Genomic DNA, 23,907 nt, shown 5'->3' with positions numbered 1-23,907 from the left:
TTGTTTGTTTTGTTTTGTTTGTTTGTTTGTTAACTGCCGAATCGCTCGTCCACTCTCCAGTCCAGTTGGTGGCAGTAATTCACCTTAACTTGGTTTGCCAACCGCCATTGAAACCCACAGAAGAAGAAGACGAAGCCAGCAGGCGGCGCTAACGCCCCGGTAGACGGATCTAACGGAGTTTAATGGAATCAGCGAAAAAAGAAAACGTGACGTCATACGATTTAGCAACCGGCGCGCGGCTCGGAGGAAACGGCGTGTGTTGGCTCGTGTCTTCCTGTAAAGTGCTCTTTGTGGTAAGTTCAGCGCTAATAACATCTGTCTGCTCTCTAAAAAAAAAAAAGCTGCACGACTCGACTAAAGGCCGAGAAACACAAGAATTCACGTCAAAAACTCGGACAAATAGCCGTTTTTATTTCGTAATGTCAACTTTTCCAGTGTTGCGCACTACTTTCAGTTAGCACCGGTAGAGCTACGTAGCTAACGAGATCGCTGCTAGTTCTTGTTTTCTTCTGATGTTAGGAAACATTAACTGTCACTGAGCATTATCCGTTACTGTTACTGCCTTTACATGCTGATTAAGTTACTAAAAAGTGATGGCTCTGTCTGTTGACTAACATCTGGGTGTCTTCTCACAGTCAATATGGCCTCAGATGACATCGCTCAGCTGGCTGATGCTCTTTCCAAGACCCATGTCGGGGATGGAGAGTTGAGCTACAAAGGCCTGGGACTGAAGCTTGACAACGCAGAATCAGGTGAGATCCTGGGCAGCAAAGAGGATTCAGATTTATGTTTTGTTGTTCACCCTTGCTGTGTAGTGTTGACATTAGGTCCATGATTTTTCCTCAGACTTGTTAACTTGTCTTTGTGCTTTCAGTGGAGGAGCTGGTCCGGGAGATAGAACAGTACCAGGGTCTGAGGGCTTTGCGTCTCGAAGGAAACACTGTGGGAGTGGATGCAGCCCAAGCCATCGCTAAAGCTCTGGAGAGCAAAGACCTGCTCCAGGTAATCCTCAGTTCATGGTTTCTATTCACAGTAAAGCAAACATGAGCCACACCACACGTTTTGATTTTATTCTGCACGCTAGCATGAGTTCTAGAAAAGTGCTGACAGTACTAATACCGTTGGGGCTGGGTGTTTTGATCCTAGTCACAATAAATGTTATCAGTAACTTTTGACATGATTGTTTTGCCCATATTCTTATTAAATTCAGATCTCAAATCCATCAATGTCAGTTGTTAAAAACAAACAAAACAAAAAAAACAAGCCAGAGCTTTATAATAGTTTGTTAAATTTAAATGCTTGTTACAGTGGTAATAAAACTTCCAATCTGAGCAGTAAAACTTTTTCCTTATTTTGATGATCAGCTCACAAACTACTCTAAAACTTACAGTGTCAATACTTTAAAATACTATCTGACTACTCTTGCCGCAAAGAAGCCATGCCTCTCCCTCTAGGTCCTTTTCAGACATGGGTTATTTAACATTGCTGCTTTATTAATGTGTTTAAGTGAGGGCATTCTGTCTTTCAAACATAGATCACTTTTATATTGATGTTGTTTTCGGCTTCATTCAGACGAACCCACCACAGTGACAGAGAGAGTCATTGGTTCCGCATGATATTTGTTGATCACATGAGATTAGACAATGCACCAAGTGATGTATAATGCAATAACGAACAAAACACGAACTCTAAATCCGCTATGTAGCATGTGATTTAACTTATAAACTGTGCCTCTGTGTGTGACAGTTCTGATTGATCCTGTCTCCATGTTGGTGATAATTTGTCATTATACATACATAATGATGTTGTTCCATGTGCATTAGTGTCTGCAGCTATCTCACATTGGAGAAAATCAAGGTCTAATCCTGCTGTCTGATGCTGCAGGTATTGAATAAACTTTGAGGAAAGACCCCGACAAACAGCTGGAAGCAACAAAATTAAACTCATATTACCATTTTGTTAAAATTTGATTACTGGTGGGTCTTGTTAGTCTCACCTGTAGACTCACCTGTATGCAGTTACCTGGTGACTCATTGAGTCATGAAATTGACGCTGTCAGCTGCCTTCAGTTTGACACAAAGGAGTGCATGTCTGAAAGGGGCTTTAATGTCATAATGTTTTTATTCTATTAACAACTGTTTGTGTCCCTCAGAGATGCTACTGGAGTGACATGTTCACTGGAAGGCTGCGCTCTGAAATCCCAACAGCCCTGGTGAGAATTGCAGCCACTGGTTTATTTGTCCCAGTTAAATGAAGAGTCTCTCCCCACTGTTACAGATTTTTAGTTAACTATGCTCTTGTGATGTGTGTTTTAATATACATATTGAATATTCTTCACATTTCCTTAAATTTCAATGTTTTGATGTATTCAGTCATGCAATCTCATGCATTTTATCTTCTTGCTTCACACGTTCTCTTTCTATTCCTTCATCAGAGGTTCCTGGGCAGTGCGTTGATGAGTGCTGGAGCCAGGCTGACTGAGCTAGACCTGAGTGATAATGCGTTCGGGCCAGATGGTGTCAAGGGGATTGAGCAGCTGCTGAAGAGCCCTTCCTGCCACACCTTGAGGGAGCTACGGCTCAACAATTGTGGCATGGGGATCGGTGGAGGAAAGGTGAGCTCACAAACTGCGATGCTCCTTCAAACAGCCAAAGAAACCAAACATTTTTTAAAGTTTTGATACGTTTTTGCTTAAGGGCTGCAAGGTGGCTCGGTGGTTAGCACTGTTGCCTTACAGCTGGAAGAGCCCCAGTTCGACACCTGGGATCTTTCTGTGTGGAGTTTGCATGTTCTCCTCCTGCAGTGTGGGTTCTCTCCAGATTCTCCAGCTTCCTCCCACAAGTCCAAAAACATGTTGCGGTTAATTGGTGATTCTAAATTGTCCGTAGGTGTGAATGTGAGTGTGCTTGGATGTCTGTCTCTAAGTGTAGCCCTGTGATAGACTGGTGACCTGTCCAGGGTGTCCCCTGCCTTCACCCTAAATCAGCTGGGATAGACTCCAGCCCCCCGTGACCCTAGTGAGGATTAAGCGGTGTCTCGATGATGGATGGATGTTTTTGCATTGCAGTGTAAACAGTTGATGGTCTGATTATTGTAGATCTTGGCTGAAGCTTTGATCGAGTGCCACAGACAGTCATCAGCCCTTGGAGCTCCGTTTAAACTGAGAGTGTTCATCGCAGGAAGGAACCGCCTGGAAAATGAAGGAGCTAGTGCCCTGGCTAAGGCTTTTCAGGTAGGAAACGCTCATCCTCAAAGGGACTGGCCTTTGTTGTTCTCAGAGTGCAGTCAGCTGACTCGAGCTGCCCGTTTCACCTGTTATAAAGTTTGATCTGATTGAACTTTAACCTGTGATATCTCAGGGGTTGAGCCAGTTTAAGACAGAGGTGTGGGACTGATCTGTCATTCAGGAAATATTGTTTGTTTTTATTGCCATTATGTAAAGTGGTTGAACTTTTTAAATATAAAGAATTTCAGGGTTTTTTTCTCTTTTTGTATCACTCTAAATTTAATGTCTTTATCAGTTTTTGGAGTGCTAGTTAGACAAAACACAACATTTGAATGTGCAGCCTTCGGTAACCTTAAACTTGTCTCCATGTCAGTTGATGGGCAGCCTGGAGGAGGTTCACATGCCTCAGAATGGAATAAACTACGCTGGTGTGATGGCGTTAGCTTCAGCCATGCGACAAAACCCAGAGCTTCGAGTCCTTAACTTCAATGACAACACCTTCACCAAGAAAGGAACACTGGCCATGGCACAGGTGAGGCCTGTTCGTTTTCTGAAATATCCTGTAGGCAGAGAGGATCCTGTGTGTGTAGTTTGTTAAAGCCATAGTTTTTCCCATCCTGTTGGGCATGCAGGCTTTGAAGCACCTCAGGAATGTCCAGGTGATTAACTTTGGTGACTGTCTGGTCCGCTCTGAGGGAGCCATCGCCCTCGCTGCGGTCCTGAGAGACGGACTGCCAATCCTCAAGGTACCATCCCAAGTTCAGGTATTTGTGTCCGTCTGCTCCATCAGCAGCCTATGCTACAGTGCTGTCTTATTTGCTCTGTTTTCAGGAACTCAATCTGTCATTTGGTGAGATAACTGAGGCAGCAGCTTTGGTGGTGGCTCACGCTGTCATGGACAAACCTTACATGGAGAAAGTGGATCTGAACGGTACGTACACTGACTGTAGAGCTGATCTGTTTTTTTGTTTTTGTTTGTAGACAGAGGTAGCAGGATCATGAAAATCCCTCATATATTATGAAATTTTGTTTCCAAACAAATGAAATGTTTCTGGAAATGTGTTACATATGTTGTAATGGTTCAATTACAATTTTTGGGCAAAGGTTGATTCGTCTTGTATGTGACTCTAACAGGTAATTGTCTGGGAGAGGAGGGCTGTGAGGCTTTGAGAGAAGCTATGGAGAACATGGACAAAGATGACATGCTGGCATCGCTCAGGTAAGATGTGTCTGTGTCTTATGAAGTAATCCACTGAATATGTTGTTAAACTGCATAAACATTTAAATAGCAGTTCCTAAATTTTGTCTGTTTAACTTGACTACAGTGATGATGAGGGAGAACCTGATGACGAAGATGAGGATGATGATGATGACGACGATGAAAACAATAATGATGATGATGCTGATGATCACTGTAATGAAGACAGTGAGGAGTACGGCGAGATTGTGAAAGAAAATGGAATGTCAAAAAAAGAAGACAGTCCTGCTAAACCTCAGAGCCCAGTAAGACAAACACATCTGTATGGACTTAGTTATTATTTATGTGACATTAGGTCCGCCTGTTTTTTGTCAAAGTAACAAGTTTCCAATTGAGTGCCTGTCATATCTTGATTTTTAGCAATTAATGACTCAATATGCATTCAGCTATGGGGACAGTCAAGGAAATCTTGATCAACTGAAATCACACCTCCTCTGGAACCTTTTGATTGGTCACAGGGGGAAAAGGAAATTTTGCCATTTCCCTTTTTATAAATTAAATTTGACGCAGTACCTGAGTGCATTCTACCTGCTAGCCTTATTAACTGAAATGATTGTAAAGTGAACATTAAAAAACTAGTATTAGCAGCATATTAAATCATTTCATCCTGGTTGTTTAATACTTAGGACGTAGAGCAGTCAATGTGCACCTGCTGTGCTCCTGCCCATCTTCATATGATTTCTAAAAATAGAACTGTATTAACTGGTGATCCAGCACAAGAACTACTGAGCCATATGACACAGACAGGTTAGCGCCTGCTGCTAATGGATTTGTCCTGGCATGCTGTTGATGTTGCTCTTTATGAAAGTAACACTGGTGATTGTCTGACCAGTGAGAATTTGACAACATATCGACCAACTAATGACCAGTTGACCTGAAGACTACAACCTACTTTCATATTTTGCACAAACTTAAATAAAAAAGCCCAACATTTCTCAATGATTCTAATTGTTTCTTTTTTTCCATCCTCAGGCAGAAATCATGTCTTTCCTCAGCTGCCCCTCCAAAGAAAAGCTGCTTCAACTGGGAGAGATGAGGACAAGCATTCAGCAACAGGTGAGGATTTTACAAAGTTTTCCTTAATGTGGCTGATAAATATTAAATGAAAGCCGTAATTGGGTTTAACTGTTTTTTAGTGAGCCCAGTTGTTGTGGAGTTTTGTTGTTTTTTTGTTGTTTTTTTCTTTTTAGAGAAAATGGGTATAACCTGTTGCTGAACTCTTCTCTGTTTTCACCAGGTTGATGCGTCTGAGCCACACGAGGCTGCTGATGTCCTTTTGAAAATTGGCTCCCTGTACAGCGAGGACCCAGAAACCAAGACCGCTGTTTTAGAAACCATTGGTAAATAAAATGACACTTTTTACAGTCATTTGACAAAGTAATGCAGCATATCTGACATTTAAGAGCAACTGCAGAGTGCAGAACATCTCCAAATGACTTCTTCTGGACTGATGTCATTGTGTGAGCGTTCACTCTGCTGCCTCATTTAAACTACTGTTACTGTGACCGACAGACGCTGTGCTGAAGAAGCTGCTCTCTGGATCTGTCCTCCAGTCTTACTGTTTCCTCTCCACACTGCTGGTCTTGATGGGACTACTCAAGGTACAGTACTGCTGCAGTTTCCCAGAACCAGAATCTGACACAACCGGTGAAGCGACACATAAGCTGCACCATTTTTCACGTGAATTGAATGGTTGTCTAAGACAAAAAATTACAACAAATGACATAAAAGTTGGGCTGCATGGTGGCTCAGTGGTTAGCACCATTGCCTCGCAGCTAGAAGATCCCCGGTTCGCATCCCAGTTAGGACACCTGGGATCTTTCTGCGTGGAGTTTGCATGCTCTCCCCGTGCAGCGTGGGTTCTCTCTGGGTTCTCTGGCTTCCTCCCACAGTCCAAAAACATGTTGAGGTTAATTAGTGATTCTAAATTGTCCGTAGGTGTGAAAGTGAGTGTGCTTGGTTGTCTGTCTCTAAGTGTAGCCCTGTGATAGACTGGTGACCTGTCCAGGGTGTCCCCTGCTTTCACCCTGAGTCAGCTGGGATAGGCTCCAGCCCCCCTGCGACCCTAGTGAGGATTAAGTGGTGTTTAGATGATGGATAGATGGACATAAAGGTTTTACACATAGTACCTTTAATTACCTTAAGACTGTCACAAAGTTGAAATAGAACAAAATAGAATAGAATCGAATAGACCTTGATTGATCCCCTTGGTGGAAACCACAGGGAAATTGCTGAATAGTCACGACTCTGTAGTCGGTTTTAGACATGTGTAAATAAATATATCCTGACCCAGCTGTCAGTCAATTCTTGTCAGTGTATCAGATTAGCGTGTTGTGCTCTCTCCAAGGTGCTGAATTTGGAGCTCACAGTAACCCTGTCCAATTATGGAGACTTAAGATGCTTTCATACATTTACCTGTTTCTTTCAATCTATAAATGTGGTTTTTGGTATCATGTCTACAAAGCACACTGGTCACAGCAGCTTTACAAGGTCAGACTTAGTAACATGCTCATGTCACTTTTAACACAGAACTGAAGTCTGAATTTAACTAAATTGACAGATTAAAGTAAAGACTGCAGCAGTGCATGCCAAGAGAGAAAAAAAGAAAGAAACACCTGTTTTGTACCGCCCTCTAAGATCATTGTAATAAGTGTACTGTTTCAGTTTTAAGCTCATATGCTAATTAAATGAGCCCATTTTAGCGTTTTAGTGTTTGTGAGATCAGTCTTTAAAAAACAAATTTCCCCTCGAGGTTTAAAAAAACAGCGTCTTACAATAATAATCTGTCCAGCTAGTCTCTCCATTGTATTTCCAGTGTTCATTCATGCCTGCTGTATGGAAGAAAAAAAGAACATCCAGCAAAACCTTTTCCAGGCAGCATGTGTGCAAACAGGAATTCAACAAGACTTCTAACTAAGTGTCCTGTAAATCTCTGCTTGTCTACACTCAGACATGGTTATTAAAGCTGCAGCAGCAAAATGTTTTTATAATCCACTTTTGGTCCATCTTGGAAGAGAACAAAAAACACTCTTCTTCTGTTTTAGCTTTTGAAAGTTACATAATGTGTGTCTGAATTACATAAAGTCGGCACTTCACTGTACGACATTTCATTTCTGAAAAGCGCTTTTACATGTTGTTTCTTAGTTTAAACTGTTGATGAATATGATGTGTATTTGAAGAACATACTGTCCTTTAACATGTTTCCACAGAAAGTTTTCTTTTTGCTAATAGTAAACTTTACAATTCATTTCAGTTCATCAAAATAATTTCTTTAAAGTTGTTTCGAGCCTTCCCAGCTCTACTGTTCCACTGATTTTCACCAGTTGTGGAAAATCTTTTTTATAGTAGTTTCTCTGCTGCTAAACCTGAAGTATTACTAATTGTTTAATCAGTTCATTTTTTAAAATCTCAGATAGATTGAAAGTGGAAAAAACAAGAGTTAACTAGTTCATTTATGTTTGGGTTCTGTTAGGCTCAATTTGAATGTTTTGCTTTGTTTTGTTTCCATCACTGTTTGCTTTGCTGTAATTTAGTCCTGATTATTTCTGTCAGTTTATTGTGTTTTAGATTTTTTCTGTGCTGTTTTTCAGGGAGAGGGGAAAATGAAAAAAGTGTTGCTGGTCCCGGGTCAGCTGTTATGTTTGGAACATGCTGTCCAGCAGGAATACTTCCCTCAGCATCACGCCTCACTGCTTCACATCTTCCTGTCCAAGTAGGACAATCTTTTATCTACACAAGTCTCTGACTGAGATTAACTCTGTGTGCCTCCACTGCGGCATTAGCTGTGGCTGGAGGATTTATGTTTTCAGATGTTATTAAATCTGGTACAAACATCCACCTGGACTTAAAAATGAACTGATCAGGCTGTTTTTTAATTCTGGTTTTCATCTAAAGTCAGAGACAAAATGTGTTTATCTTTGGATTTTTAGTTTAATTAACATTTGACCTGCTATGTTTTGAGAGACTAACTGTAAAGATCAAATAAAAGCAGGACAGTGCTGTTGAACATGTTGTAAAAATGTAAGTTGTGCTAAGAGTCTCTGCGTTTCTGTGTGAATCTGCAGGAACAGCGAAGCTCTCAAGTCGTGCAGCAGTGCCGGAGAGCGGCTGAGCTCTGCTCTGGAGAAGAAGTGCCACGACAAGCACTGATCCGACCAGCCGTTGCCAGTACCAACACAGGGACACAGACACACACTGTACTGACATTCATGTTTTTTCGCCATCAGAACCAACAGGGATGCTTAACACTTGAACAAAGGACAAGTACAACCACTGCTGTCCAATCCTGATTTGTATATTTTATGAAGGCAAGACTGTCCAGAATGTCTTAATTATTTTTCTACTTTTGCTTGTGACTTATATTTTTTTATAGAAAATAGATTTAATAAAAAATAGAGAGCTACACATCAGTTAGCTGTGGGCATAATGTGTAAAGAAACAAGTTCAACTGGCTGTAACCTGAAGTGAAGCTAACATTAGGCACTGTCCATCTGGCACCTTTGGAAACATATCTGTTATTTAGATAAGTTTATCTTCAAAATCCACTGTTAAACAATGACAAAGCAGCACATCTGTTTCAGATCAGGTTCCTGTGTGTCTATGGAGATTATTTCCAAGTCTTGATAAATTTGGAATTAGTACAATAAAGACAAGCAAAGTGTGGTGAATATTGTGATATTGTCTTAACAAGCACACAACTACAGATTGGCTGTAGTTTTAGACGTGCATCTCACAGACTTTATGTTGCTGTGGAAACTTAGTTAAGGAGTGCTGAGACTGAAATGGTAATTCCAAAATAACTACAGTCTGAAAATGAAAATAAATTAGTCTAAAATACAAAGGTGACTTTATTGTTTTTTGACATTGCTTATTTGTAAAGAAGACAAGCTTTTAGGAGAGTCTGTCCAGTCATCACAATCATCACACTGCTGCTCATGAGCTCCAGTCAGTTCAGACTGTCAGCAACAGAAGCAACACACAATCATGAACCTGAACACAGCATGTGTGTAAATCAGCCTGGACTGAACACAGCCATAGAACTGCAGGGATCAGGGGACCGCAATCACTGTTATCTGATGTTCCTTTTTTGAAAAATGTGCTCTTTATATGACTTTGTGTTGTACAAACTCACTCACTGTGTATTACCTCATATCGCTCTTTGTGTCTTGGTGATGTAATGGAGCATTTAAGGGAAATGGGAATGGAATCTACTTTAATGGCATTGAGATCAACTGCATTTATTCAATCATGAGGATGTTTGTTTGCCTGATATGTTGTTAATTTGAACTGAATGCTCTGTTTTTCGAAATATAACACATCTAACAAGCCTGACTCAGTCTGTGTGTTTGTCAAGTAATATCTGCATCGGTTTATCAGTTCCTCCTGTGCAGGTCTAGTGTTTACCTCATGTCTTCTCCATTTGTGATGCTATAGTTTGTCCCTCGTGCAGGAAACAGGTGAGGATAATATAGAATATTGGAGATAATGTGGTAAATACTTGACTTGATGCTTGAAGGAGCTGTGTGGAATAAGAGAGCTTCCACTTCGGGGGTGAACTTCTCCTTTAACGGGCTGAGAGGAGCAGTGTGCAGACTCCAGCGGTGGGAGGTGGAGGTGTGTGTGCGTCGGGAGGGAGCCGTCGTGGATGAAGGGGATAAACGGAGTTTGTTTTGGATGGGGGACAACCGGGGGAAGAGCAGCAGAGTCCGTGAGAGAGTCAGCGGCCAGTAACGACTTGCAACTGGACGGAACCAGCACGAAACCAAGGTGAGTGTGTGCGTAAAGTAGATTTCTGTCATCAAACAGCCGAATGTAAGGATTTTAAACTCCAACATTTATTCAAATGACTGAAAAGACAAGTGATGAACTGATTTCATATGATGGGATCAAAACTGATCGCTTCATAGTAAGTGCTCAGTTATCCAGTCACGTGGGGACGTTTTGTATCAGTTTGCGTCAAGGGATTTAAAAATAAATGTTATTTTATTTTAAACATTCTGATGACTTAGTATTTTCACCACTGCTATGTAGTGCGTGAATTGAACAAATAAGGCTCATATTTGTCGATGCTGTATCGTCCAGCAGGTTGTTGTCAAAACTAAGTCAACGTCTTTACGCACAAGACAACACAACGTTAATAATATAGAGGAAGAAAATGTGCAAGGTAATTTGGTGAAAGTTTTTAGAGCCGATTGGAAACAGTTTTCTCACCGTCCCTGGCCAGAGGACAAACATTTTTTCAGGGGAAACGCGTTTTGGCACAACACCGGCAGAGACAGACACTGTGCGTCTTTGTGCGCGGCCGGCGCGGCTGCTCCTCTGCGGTTTGGACTGTTGATCCCCAGGGGGACGCGGACAAACAGCCCGGACTGAGGAAATTCCTCCGTCTCTAGTTTCCTGGCCCCTTTCTGTACAGGGGGTCGTTTGAACAAAACGAGGTGTGCTGCCATATATCAGCTTTTCATACTGTAGTCAGCTTCGTTTCTCTGCACTGATAAGTAGCTCATTCAAACCAGAAGACAGAGATTCTGACACAATATACAGTAAAAGATCTTCAGATATATATGTTCTTCTGACCATCTTCATGGTTAAAAAGAACTTCAAGTGCACATAACAAAGGGGATGAATACATTAAATTCATTTTTGTGTCATGCAGTCGTGAGTTTCTTTAAGGGCCATCTATGACAGGATTTGATGAGGCAGTTTTGACAGAAGGGTTTAAGCATGGCACCATTGCACGTGTCAACATTTTGAGACTCCAAATTTCAGCGAGTGGGTCTGTGAAGCTTTTCATGTCCATTCCTGTGGATCAAGACTGTTGATCCGACATGGGAATGTGGTTTTAAGGCATTCCAGTGAAGACTAGGGCAGACCAATCTGACCAAATGGCACTAATCCCAAAAAGTACAGGATGATGGAGACTTTTCTTTTCAGATTAGGCTTTGGAAAGGAAAAAACAAATCATTGCGATGCACACCTTTCTCTCATACAGTTAGAACTGAGTATGAGCTGTAGAGAAAATAATATACATACTGTCATTTACTGTACAAAATGTAACTTCACCAAACATTATGCTGCAGGGCCTGTATGATTTTATAAGCGTGGGATCCGTTTGGATTCTACTTACTGTACACATTTTTCTTCTCTTCTTCTTGATGTTTTTTGGGGCATGGTACAGAAAACAAAAAAACTGGAAACCACAGGTTCAGTCTTTAACGGTATATTGCATTTTTTATGCACATTGCCTGTTTTTATATGAAATAAAATATTAAAGATAACTGAGATAACTGTAGCGGATTAAACTTTGCATTAAACGGAAATACTGAAATAAAGTGCAACAAAACTGTGCTTAGATTTTATATGACAAAACAGTAGCTCAAACACAGAAAAGTTCTGGTGTCTTGGAACATGTTGTATACCAACCTAACAGTGTTACGCTTGAGTGTACATAAAATGAAATATGGTGTATTCATATTAGACAAGATAGCAAAGTCTAATAAGAAATAATACATAAACTAAACATTAGAGAAATTAAATTAATGCTGAAACTGTGAACTTCTTAACAAAACACATGCAGTCTCACTTATTCTTTTATCCATTTTTAAAACCCACCTGTGGATAACCCTCCTTTTCAATAAATAAATACACAGACATTTAGAAAAAATAACAATAAAAACAATACATGACTGTGTCAGACTGAATGTTAACAATTTTGTAAAGTGTGCGGATTAACAAATAGAAAAAAAAGAGTATGAAAGACTAATAATCAATAAGAGCGGCAAAATAAACCGTGAAACCTGGAACACATCAGTAAATAAATGAATGAATGAATGAATGAATGAATGAATGAATGAGGGAATGAATGGCTGAGTAATGAATCTAATACTGTACTCTACAACAAAAACCCAAAAAACTCAAAACAGCTGCCAGTTGTTGGTTCTTGGCCCTTTAACATTTATGTTTACTGTGTCACTGGCCAAGACTATTAACCATGAATACCACCACGTGTAGAAGTATGAATGGAGTAAATGCTGTTATTTTCCTCCTCAGATGTCCTCCCTGCTCTTTCCTCACACCCTCTGGGTCCTGCTGCACGTCTGCATCTCTGCCGTGCACTCGGCAAAATGTCCACAGCAGTGCGTTTGTGACCAGATCCAGCTCACCGTGACCTGCGTCAACAAGAACCTGACCCAAGTTCCTCCTACTGTTGACGAGGTTTCTAATTCACATGCACACTAACATTTCTACAGTATCTTTTTAAAACCAAATACAAACAAAAATGACAATATTAAATAATTATAACTTCTGGGCTGAAGTTTTCTAGCAATGCTGCTGATTGTGTTCCATCTAATATGTTGTCTCCTTTCTGTATAGATCACAGTGAAATTGGATCTTCGAGGCAACGACATCCAGGAGCTTCCCACTGGGGCTTTCAAACACACTCCCTACCTCACCCACCTGTCGATGCAGCGCTGTAACATCCGCAGGGTGAAGGAGGGGGCTTTCCGTGGCCTTGGTCGCCTGGTCTTCCTCAACCTGGCCAACAACAACATTGACATCCTCTACCAGGTGATCACAAACCGGCAGATCTCATGCTCACAACCGTCACGTATCCCATTATTACTTCTAGTTTGTTTGAATTTTACAGTCATCTCTGCATAGCTCAGTTCCTTGTTAAAACAAAATCTACCCCAGGTACATGCGCAAGTATTTTCAGTGCACCAGAGTTAAATCTATGTCATCCTTTGTGTTTTGTGAGTCCAGGAGTCGTTCGATGGTCTGTCCTCGCTGAAGCAGCTCATGATTGACCGTAACCGTGTGGAGGAGATCCAGCCCGGAGCTTTCTCTCAGCTGGGCTTCCTCAACCTGCTCTCCATCACACACAACCAGCTGGTCTACATCCCCAACATGGCCTTCCAGGTACACAAACACAGTTTAATCAAAATGTCTCCGCTGTTGGAACATGAATTAAACGGTCGACCTCTCTACTCCTTTCAGGGCTTGCAGAACATCAAGTGGCTTCGTCTCAGTCACAACTCTCTGAACTATCTGGACATCGAGGCCTTTGCTGGTCTGTTCACGCTCACACGACTCAGTCTGGACCACAATGAGCTGCAGTTCTTCCCCACTGAGACCATGACCAGGTTAGACCACGCACAACTCTCAATGGAATAACAAAGTTTATTTGTACTTATCAAAACCAGCGCTACACAGTTCTTTACAGCAAACACAAAAACACACAGGTATGTAAAAGAGGAATAACAATTGAAAACAATGAATGATTAACAAACAAAAAATATAAAATCAATGGGTGAATATAAGCCTAAAACAGAGCAATGCAGGACTCAAGTGCAACATCAAGAATATGTAACAGTGACTCAACAGTAAAGAACAAAAGTTGACCCTGTAAGAAAATGTATAATAAAGTCTTCTGATACAAATAAGTCTTTAAAAGTGATTTAAAAAATCTTATGAAAGCCAAAACCTGCCACTGGATTTAAAAGGCAGGTGATTATTTTAAAAAAGTATAAAAAAAAAACAAACTCATTTATCATATATCAGAGCCAGAAACTTCAAAAACTGAAAGAATTGTGAGCTTTTCAACTTGAACACATGGTGTGATGGGCTTTTCAGTCAGAAAAAATAAATGAAAACTGTGATTTTTCATCAAAATCACTTCATTCTGTGTCTCATTTTAAAAAAATGTCCCAAAATAAAACTGCTTGCACCAGATCCAGTAAAAAGATCATAAAAACATATAAAACATTCTTAAGCAGTTAAATAAATGCAGCATGGCTCATGTGACCCAGTAAGTTGTTGGAAGATACATTTAGCATGGTGAAATATCGTAGAGGTTTTTGGTAACACATGTGGACACTTGGAAAAATGATTTACATGTTGATTACAGTATTCTAATAAGATGTGAGAAACACAACAACTTGTGGTCTTTACTGATAGTAAAAGGTTGAATGTTTTCTCTGCACTTTAGTCCAAATCATAACAGAAAGTTGTGAAAAACTTCTATGTGAAGTTGGTTGATAGTATTAGGTAAGTTAAGCGTTTCATTCATTGTCCATTAATTCTAAAATAGAGAATATTATTCTTGCCGTAGCTTTGATATTAGTAGTTCCTCTTCTGACATTCTTTATTCTTTGCCTCCTTTGGTTATCAATGATGAATGAGTTCTATGTCAGTAGGGTGATTTGAACTAGCTCACCCCACTGTTCCTGGTGTCCAAGACCAAAATTAACTACAAACAACAGATCTAACCTCTATTATAGTAATATTTGACCAACAAGCTGCATATTTCCCTTCTTATTTCCACATTTTCTCCCTCTCTGTATCCAGACTGCCAGAAGTGACTCGTCTTGATCTGGGCTACAACCCCATGACGTACCTGGGAGAGGACGCGGTGTCTATGGCCAAGCTGACCCACCTCTTCATGGATCACATGTCCCTGCAGGACATGGCCAACACAGCTGTATCAAAATCCCCCAACCTCGTCCACCTGGACATCAGCCATAACCAGCTACGTGTGATCCAGCCCTTGTCTGAAGGGTCACCCAAGCTGGCGCGCTTCAACCTGGCAGGGAACCCCATCTACTGCAACTGCTACCTGCGTCCACTCAGGTACAGCACACCTTTGTGGATTATAGAACAGAGCCTTTTATATAGAATACAAAAGATGATAGATGATTGATTTCCTGGTACAAACTAGTTAGCAACTTAGTGCACTGCCGTCTGCTCAGTTGTGATACGTGCTCTGCTACATGTGCTGCAGACAGCGATGAGGATATTGTCAACAATGGAGTCAAAGCTGCTGTTCTGGAGAAACTATGTGATCACACCATTCCTAAATTACCCCAAGCATCTTTTTCTGTATTATGTTCTGTTAAAAAAAAAAAAAAAAAGTTTTATACACTCCTATACACTCAGATAAATCTTTTATCGACTGGTTGATCTTATGTCTTCTTTTTTCACTGTGCTCCAGAGAGTGGGCGATCCGTAACAAGGTGAAGCTGATGGGGACGTGTGGAGGACCGGCCCACCTCTCAGGAGAGAACCTGGAGGCCGTCTACCCTGCAGAGCTGCGTTGCCAGAGCCAGGAGGCCATGCTGAAGGCAGAGTTCGAGGAAGCAACCAGGAACACCCCACCGCCCACTGAAGAGCCCGAAAACAAGGTCAAGTGTCCTGCCAACTGTGTGTGTGAGGTGAGTGGGTCAATGAGGAGGCTTGGTTAGATTAGAAAGTGAAGACTTTCTTTTTTGTAGTAGTTTTTTTTTGGTGTAGTTGTCATCTAGTTATGCTTCAGTTGTTTCCATGTTCCTCAGATTGACTTTTACATCTTTACTTGTAGGTGTGTAGTTTTCTTGCTTTTGCTGATTACATGAGGTTATAGTTCAACATTTTAGGAAATATGCTACTTCCTGAGTTTATAAGAACCATCCCCATGAAGGTAGAACCAGCAGGACATTTGTTTATTTTAGTCACCTGTTAAGACTTCTGAAGCTAACTCATTAAAACATGTTTTCTGGGGAGTTGTACTGGAACTGGTTGTAGGCCATTAGCACTGATGTCCTATAGTCTTGTCATCAATGTGAGGTTGAGAGAGGTAAGTTGAAGATTTAGAGGTGCTGGTTGCCGAAGCTTTGACATTTTTGGGTAGAGCCAGACCAGCTGTTTTAGTTTACAGGATAGGCTGTCACGTTTATTTTGGAGATCGAGGTGTAGCAATAATGTAACTGTCCAGATGGCCTTCTATACTTTTTAGGGCTAGATGACTATTATCCCTCAATCCCCAAAAGAACAGGCGTGAAGGGGTAGGCTCACAGGCGGGAATTGGAATTCGGCCTAACTCTTGGCAAACAAGTGCTAAAAAGTCAAATTATAATCATTGTTTCAAATCACTGAAACATTCCATGACACCAGATTACAAATGGAAATACCTCAACATGATGCCATTGTGTCGAGGACTTTGGGTCTTAAAGCAAGAATGTGAAAGACAAAATAACTCAATCTTACTCTTGCAAATGAAAAGGTAAATTCATAAACAACTGCTCAGTTCAATATTCTCAAGGGTTTGTTGCCTCTGCTTTACTTACTCTGGTGCAGCCAGTAGTTCACAGTGGTTTTACAGAATAAAAAATATAATAACCTTTTAAAATGCAACACCTTGTTTGAACATTTAACCAATGGTTCTCAACTTTCCTTCATTCATTCTTTATTTCAAACATATTAAAAAATATATATTTAATATAACTTTGTTGACTTATTGCAAAAAGCAGTGTGTAGTCACAGTCACATGTCAGCTGTCTGAGTTGTTCATAGCTCCACCAAATAGTAATTTTTCCCTCTGAACTTCTCACCAGATTTTAGTTCAGTAAAAATTCAACAATCCAATGTGTCACAAAAAATCTAAATATTGTCACATATAAAATTCTATTAGTCAGACAAACCAAAGCAGTACTTTTAATCCATTAACTACATTTTGTGTTTAATACTTCTGCACTTTTATTAAGCATATTTTTCCTTCCTTGTAATAGACTATTTTATATTGTTGTATTGGTACTTTGACGTAAGTAAAAGATATGAATACTTGGATACATATTGCTCAATGGCTTAATGACATAATTAAGCCAGTTTGCTAATTTTATGACTCACCTCTCATATGCATCGTTCTTATTTAAATGTTAATTGTAGCCACATTGACCGCACAAGTCGGCAAAAGCTGCGTAGTCATGTAGTTACTGCAGTTTTCGACTGCAAAATTCATGCCATTTTTATCATTCGCCTTCAACTTTTCTTTGCACAATGTCTGTGTAGATATATTGCCAGGTTTATATGATTTGCGTATATAAATAACTTACTAATCTGGAGGCCGAGTGAGTATTTCTGAAAGCGCTGAAGTGTTAGTTGTGTGTCGTGGTCCTCTTTGTCCACTACATTTCTGTGTCGTCTCTGTCTACAGGGGGAGACACACCACTCTTCATGTGAGAACCGCGGCCACACTAAAGTTCCTCGGGGTTTCTCTCCCAACACGCGTCTCCTGGACTTACGTGGAAACAACTTCCACTACATTCCCAGCAACAGCTTCCCTGGTGTCGCCCAGGTCGTGTCGCTACACCTGCAGCGCTGCAAGATCGTGGAGGTGGAGGGAGGGGCCTTCAGTGGGATGAAGGGGCTCATATACCTTTACCTGTCTGAGAATGACCTCACCTCTCTCAGCCCTGACGCCTTTAAAGGTCTTTTACAGGCTAAATTATATCTGTAGGGCGGTTTTACCAGTAGTCTGACTTTCATCATGTGTGTTTAAATAAGATCCAGATTAAGTTTCTGTCCTGTAAATCCTCAGGTTTACCTCAGCTCACTTACCTCCACCTGGAGAAGAACCGCTTCACCAGCTTCCCTAAAGGGGCCTTCAAACTGGTGCCCGGTCTGCTGGCACTTCACCTGGAGAACAATGCCGTCACCAAGCTGGAGCCAGGTATCTTGAGCGGGGCTGAGAGCCTCAGAGCCCTCTACCTCACCGGGAACGCCATTGAACACGTGTCACCCAGAGCTCTGGACCAGGCCAGTGATCTTGATACGCTCCACCTGGGAGGAAACAAGCTGAAGGAGGTTCCTACTGAAGCTCTGAGCAAGGCGGGGAACCTCAGAGACCTCAGGCTGTCTGGGAATTCAATCCGCTGGGTGGGGCCAAATGCCTTTCATCCTCTGGAGGGGTCACTGAAGGAGCTCTATCTGGACAACATGGGACTGGAGAAAGTGAGCGGCCAATGTAAACTCTGAGCACATTTTAGTCAGCAACCTAGATCTTTCTTTGCAAACACTTTTTCTGCTCCAATGTCTCACCCTCCAGATGTCGCAGAACTCCCTGGCAGGACTGGGTCCAGGGCTAAGGAGTCTATTCCTGGAGGGAAACCAGCTGGAGGAGGTACCTGACCTCCATCCACTCACTTCTCTGGAGGTCATCAACCTGGCTGACAACCCTCTGATGTGTGACTGCCCTCTGCTGCCACTGCGCATGTAAGACAGCCGCAGCACAATGAGTGTAGTCAGCCATGACTCAGCAGAGTTTCTGCAGTCTGAAACTGTTTTTTTGTGTGTGTCTGCATCTCCTTATCAGGATAGAACCTGTTTACATTTATAGTAATGCATCTTTCTCTATGATTTTTAGTTTTTAGTCCCACTGGCTCAACGACATGAATATAGAAGCTTAAATACAGTGGAAAAGCTCTAACACTTTTTACTAATATGAATCATTTACTTGTGTCTGGGCATTTTAATAAAAGATATTTCCTCTTCATCCAGGTGGATTGAGAAGGTTAACCTAAAGGTACGAGCCACCTGTGCTAACCCTCCTGAACTGAGGGGTCGAAGGGTCAAGGATGTCCACGTTTTCAAAGCCTGCCCCGGGGGAGAGAGTCTCCCCGCCGCCCCGACCGTCACCCCAAAGCCAGCCAAGGCCCCCAAAGCAACCAAACCCAAACCGATGCACCTCAACGGCCTTCGGCAGGTCAAAATGCTCAAAGCCAAATCCAAGCTTCGCAAGAGTCCAAACACGAAACAGGGAGCAGCAAAGAAAACCTCCAAAACCACAAAGAGACGCAGCATGCCTTAAACCTGCTGCATTTTGGTGCCACATCTGACTTCGGTGCTGCTTTCAGACCAGAACTACCAGTAAACTGACAAAGATTTTCAGGTTAAACATCTAGTTGAACTCTCTGATCATAAAACCTGCCAGCTATGAAATCTTTCGCTGCTGAGGCTGTGCTGTATTTTACACATCTTGCCAGTTTTCATTCACACCATTTATCAGCCAGATATTTACAGTATTTCCTACTGCTGTCTAGTCAGTACAGTGTTGACCTTTTTCTAGTTACATCCCCAGCTATGTAACGCTGGTTAAACTCAGGGCTTTGAGCTCCTGAGCGGCTTCAGTTGAAGTTTTGCATCTTTAAAGAGATAAATGAAGTCAATGTCATGACAACAAATCCTGCTGTTATTCAATCGGGTGAATGATAGGCTCTTGAGCTTAACGCTAGATTTAAACCACTACGTCACAACTTCGAGTCCAATCTGTAAAGAATCATCAAATCAGCTAATTTAGAAAACAGTATTTTTTTTAATCACTGGATGCTCATTGACAAACCATCTCGATGTAAAACTGGAAATAAAATAAACCAATACAACAAACACTGGCTGATGTCGTTACAACACAAGACTGTCAGAGTCACATTTACAGATTTGACATTAGACGCATTAAACTCAACTGAAATGAGAGAAGTAGAAAACAGTGACTTCTACATATTCTATAATATAATAGTGTCGTTGAAGAGGTAGTTTTGAAACTGTCAAAGCTGGTCTTCGTGAGCAATATATCAGGTTTTAAGGTATAATATTTAAGGTTGAATTCTGTTTTTGATGCCATCTATAGGCAACATTTTTATGCATCATATTCAACTGGTGATTCTAAATTGTCCGTAGGTGTAAATGTGAGTGTGCTTGATTGTCTGTCTCTAAGTGTAGCCCTGTGATAGACTGGTGACCTGTACAGGGTGTCCCCTGCCTTCACCCTAAGTCAGCTGGGATAGACTCCAGCCCCCCACGACCCTAGTGAGGATTGAACAGTGTATAGATAATGGATGGATGGACATTCAACTGTATTAATATTCTGTTTATTTAAGCAGCAGCTTTCATTTTAAATACTCCACATATGCATGATATCCAGTCATACAGCTTAGTGTTTATCATTTTGTAACACTGATTTCAACTTTACAACCAAACACTGTCAGAAGTGGTTTATTAAGTTATTGGTAACAGGTTTTATGCTGCAGATACCCACAATATGTAGTTGTTTTGTAGTAGAAGGGAATTCACTTGGAAAACCCCATTCTGCACGTGCTCTATTACCCTATGCTGCGTTGTCACGTTTTGGGCTGCACGTGGAGGAAACTGCCAAGATTTGGTTCGATTACAAAATTTACATGACATGGGTCCTCACTGTCTCCTGGATGTGGAAAGTGTGGCATCGACCTTAAATGAAATTTTATGCCTGACAAGTAGCACATCAACTTCTCAGCAAGGTAACAACACATTGTTCTACTGTTCAGCCATTATCCACTGATTTATTCATTAAAAGCCATATTCTGCTTCCCTTTCCTTTAGTGTAATGTAGCTGCTATTTGTGCATTTAAAACCTCTGCAAACTTACAAAGTTCAAACCAAAGGCAGGCATTCTCTCCCACTGAAGACCCTGCTACTTATCTGCCAGTTCAGCTTTCTTTCAACAACCTCTCTACATCATTATGTTACACACTGGCATGACACCTGCCAAGGAGCAGGTTTGGCACTAAAAGAATGAGCAGCTTCCTCACAGTCCGCTCTTATTTCCTTACTAGAGATGCTGCTGTTAAAGTGGCATCCCTTATAAATATAATAAATCTGGGGTTACAGCATGTAAGCAATGTTGCTGTCACTTTTGTCGAGCCAGCTGACCAATCAGAGCAGACTGTACTTTTCAGGAAGAGCTCTTAAAGACACAGGAGCTAAAATGGAGCAGCTGTTTAAGGACTGCGATTTAGACAAAGAATTCTAGGTCCTGTAGTGTAAACTGAACCGCTGGTGTTGCTGACACAGCCAGGACTGAAATCTTGAGGATTATAAATGTAAACTACTAGAGATACAATAGCTCTCAACTGTTGTTTGCTCTAAATAAACCTCTGTCTGCTTTCCCACTCTGGGTTTATTCTACCCGTTAATAAACTCACTTCTCTTTGCTTCTTCGCCTTTTCTACAGTTTCCATCATTAAAAACTCGTCTCATGTAATGATTGCTTCAGCTTGTCCTGCAGTGTCTTGCTCTGCGCTGATCTCTGATGTTTCCTCCATGACGCTGTCATCTTCTTGGCTCTCGTCCTCTTGGTCTAGTTTCTGTCCTTCATTTTCACTCTGCTCCGTGTGACTGTCAGCGGTCGAGCTCTCTTCCAGCGATCTGCGCTCTTCACGTCTGTCGTCTGCTGTTTTACTTTGCTCTGTCTTCTCATGTTCTCTGTCCAAACTACTCTGCTCCAGGACCTGATGCAGTCTTGACTTAGCCTGCTGCCCAGCCCCCTCCTGTTTGATCACACCCACAGAGGCCTGCTGAGGGTTGTCTGGGGGCCCGATAGGAGTCTCCATCTCCATCTCCTCCACTTTCACCTCCACCGCAAAGACTGTAGAGACACAATCAAGCCAGCAAATTAAAAAAAAAAAGACCAAATAAAATGCTAATGAGAAGAAATGAACAGCCCACTTACTCTCCTGCTCCTCTTGCTCGGCCTTGGGTTGGATCAGTGGCGCTTTTGGAGGAGGAGCTTGAGGACTGTCGACGCCGACAACCTCAGCCTGATAATCTGCATCATCTTTAGCTTGCTCCTGAGACAGCCTCTTCCTTGTATATTTCCTTCCTACAAAAGGCAATACAATGAGGTCATTTTCTTTAAACACTACAGGAGATGTAAGATAAAAACAACACTGTATGTGTTATGGCAAGACACAAGACTCCATGTACATTTCTGAAGCAAAACGTACGCTTTTTCCCGAACACAAAGGGCTTGGTTTTCTTGTTCCGTACCACCTGGTTTTCAACTAAATCGACTGGAAAACAGAATAAAATACCTGTCACTTTAATACAGGCCCAGAAACATCGACACACTACCAACCAACCTCATCAGTCGCTCCCATCTGTCACAGCTGTTGGCTAAAGCTTGTTGAGTGAGACAACCTCAAACAAGGACAGTTTTCTGCTTCATTTGATTTATTTGCTGTATTTACATTAGATAATTCCACTAATAATACGAATTATTAAATATTTCAATGAATATTCAACTATAATACACTGACCTACATCTATTCAATGACAACTGTGGCTGTTTTCTATTGAAGGTGTTTACCGAGGCCAGGAGGCGGCTGGAGCTGGTAGCCGACGAGCTCACACCAGCCGACAGGGTAGATGTCCGGGGACTGGTGGTCGATCCACTGATCGAACTCATCCTCCCAGCCGTCGAAGTGGATGAGCAGCAGGCGGCCAACGTAGCGCTTCACGGTGGCCACACACACCAGACGTGGCTCCATCAGGTCCACCGCCTCCAGCTTCATGTTGGGGGAGAAGCTGTGACCTGGGTAGTCCTGGAAATAGCACCAAATTAATTAACTGACACTTTGCACCACTCTTATTTCAGATTATATATCTAAAAATAAATTCAGAGAAAGACTGTCTTCCTCCATTAAGAAGTTCAGCTGAAAACCAACTGTGGGTGTGATCACACTCGCAGTTGGTTTTTCCAAGTCATGCAGCTAAACAGATTCAGAGGACTTCCGAAGACTTACAGCGTTGAAGAGTCTCGGCGGTGCAGCTTTAGCGTCCGTCTCCTTTAAGTATTTGTCCCACGTGAAGGTCTGAGAGTCATAACCTGCCAGGAAACAGATATTTTTTTTTTATGAAAGTGTTTTCTTAACAGTTCAAATGTATTCATACCCTTCCATTAAAGAAAAGGCAAAACTCACAATAGTCACTCAAATAACTAGAAACTGAAAAAGTAATATTAAATAAAATTTAGTGAAATAAGACATTGCTTTTGAATTGTGGTTGAAAAGAATAATTTAAAAAAACAAAAAAACAAAAAAACTGTCCTGGACAAATTAGAGCACTTTGCTGATGAGCAGTGGGTCAAAATCAAAACACCTGTCAACAGGTGCAGAAGGCTGATTGAGAGTTACAGAAAACACTTTATTGCAGTGATTGGCTCAAAGGGTTGTTCAACTAAATATTAGTTTATGGGTCCCGCCATGCTTGTTTGCTTGTTTTTTTTTGTTTTAAATACTTCTGTTGAACCACAATTCAAAAGGAATGTCACGATTTTCATTAAGTTATTTATTATTACTTTTGTCAATTTCAACTTATTTCAGTGACAACTGTTATTTTCTTTCTTTAATTGGAGGGTATGAATACATTTGAGGACAACTGTATGTTGCTGAAGTTATTTTCTCTCCTCTTGGTTTCTCTCTGTATGTTGAGAGCACTAATCAAGCACCAACACGGTAAAGCTTATCAGAATCAGCAAAACAAAGTACATGAGTGTTGGAGACGAGGTACGTTAATGATTAACTCTTAGTTGATTAATTGCTGTAAGTGAAGTGACGGTTAGCTGAAAGAAAATGTTAGATTGATGCTGTTGCACTCGGTTGTTCCACCAAGTGGAGTCAGACTTTTTTTTTAAGATGGAGTTACAGGTGTGTCTTCTGCATGCCCGAAAGTGCTGCATAAAACATGATTCTGTCTCAATGCTAACTGTGGTGTTCATGAATGCTGCATCATAAAGTTATCCCAAAAAAATCTCTATTTTTGAACATTTACAGGCTATTCACTGTGTGTCTGTCAGCAG

The 23,907-nt window shown here is 41.3% G+C and overlaps 3 protein-coding genes across 4 annotated transcripts in view; 2 read left to right on the top strand and 1 right to left on the bottom strand.

The window, feature by feature from the left end:
* The first annotated feature begins 208 nt into the window (after positions 1 to 208).
* On the top strand, positions 209 to 9,815 carry LOC103371565 (ran GTPase-activating protein 1-like). Of its 2 annotated transcripts, XM_008300932.1 has the most exons (16): positions 209 to 293; positions 636 to 752; positions 875 to 1,002; positions 2,153 to 2,212; positions 2,435 to 2,614; positions 3,098 to 3,232; positions 3,600 to 3,758; positions 3,859 to 3,972; positions 4,058 to 4,157; positions 4,361 to 4,445; positions 4,552 to 4,729; positions 5,457 to 5,540; positions 5,722 to 5,824; positions 5,997 to 6,085; positions 8,075 to 8,196; positions 8,549 to 9,815. In XM_008300932.1, exons 2-16 carry the CDS (start codon positions 641 to 643, stop codon positions 8,631 to 8,633), a joined length of 1,734 nt encoding a protein of 577 aa, XP_008299154.1. In that variant the 5' UTR covers positions 209 to 293; positions 636 to 640; the 3' UTR covers positions 8,634 to 9,815. The 2 variants fall into 2 exon arrangements, with proteins under 2 accessions (XP_008299154.1, XP_008299155.1); XM_008300933.1 differs by lacking the exon at positions 8,549 to 9,815 and having other exon boundaries at positions 8,075 to 8,200.
* A 2,718-nt stretch (positions 9,816 to 12,533) lies between these two features.
* Positions 12,534 to 20,006, top strand: chadlb (chondroadherin-like b). Its single transcript, XM_008300931.1, has 10 exons — positions 12,534 to 12,698; positions 12,858 to 13,052; positions 13,248 to 13,403; positions 13,482 to 13,627; positions 14,832 to 15,113; positions 15,475 to 15,694; positions 17,452 to 17,725; positions 17,836 to 18,248; positions 18,343 to 18,509; positions 18,795 to 20,006. Exons 1-10 carry the CDS (start codon positions 12,534 to 12,536, stop codon positions 19,102 to 19,104), a joined length of 2,328 nt encoding a protein of 775 aa, XP_008299153.1. The 3' UTR covers positions 19,105 to 20,006.
* A 138-nt stretch (positions 20,007 to 20,144) lies between these two features.
* l3mbtl2 (L3MBTL histone methyl-lysine binding protein 2) overlaps positions 20,145 to 23,907 on the bottom strand; it is an 18,946-nt gene continuing 15,183 nt past the window's right edge. The window contains exons 13-17 of the mRNA XM_008300941.1: positions 22,853 to 22,935; positions 22,417 to 22,651; positions 22,055 to 22,120; positions 21,781 to 21,930; positions 20,145 to 21,696 (exon numbers count right to left, since the gene is read on the bottom strand). Coding sequence (XP_008299163.1) covers positions 21,305 to 21,696; positions 21,781 to 21,930; positions 22,055 to 22,120; positions 22,417 to 22,651; positions 22,853 to 22,935 — 926 coding nt within the window. The 3' untranslated portion in view covers positions 20,145 to 21,304. The remainder of the gene's footprint in view (positions 21,697 to 21,780; positions 21,931 to 22,054; positions 22,121 to 22,416; positions 22,652 to 22,852; positions 22,936 to 23,907) is intronic.

This window comes from Stegastes partitus, unplaced genomic scaffold, assembly GCF_000690725.1.
Source record: "Stegastes partitus isolate 25-593 unplaced genomic scaffold, Stegastes_partitus-1.0.2 Scaffold1610, whole genome shotgun sequence".
Taxonomy (NCBI): Eukaryota; Metazoa; Chordata; class Actinopteri; family Pomacentridae; genus Stegastes; species Stegastes partitus.
The sequence above is the reverse complement of the archived record's forward strand: the minus strand, read 5'-3'. Positions and strand labels throughout refer to the sequence as shown.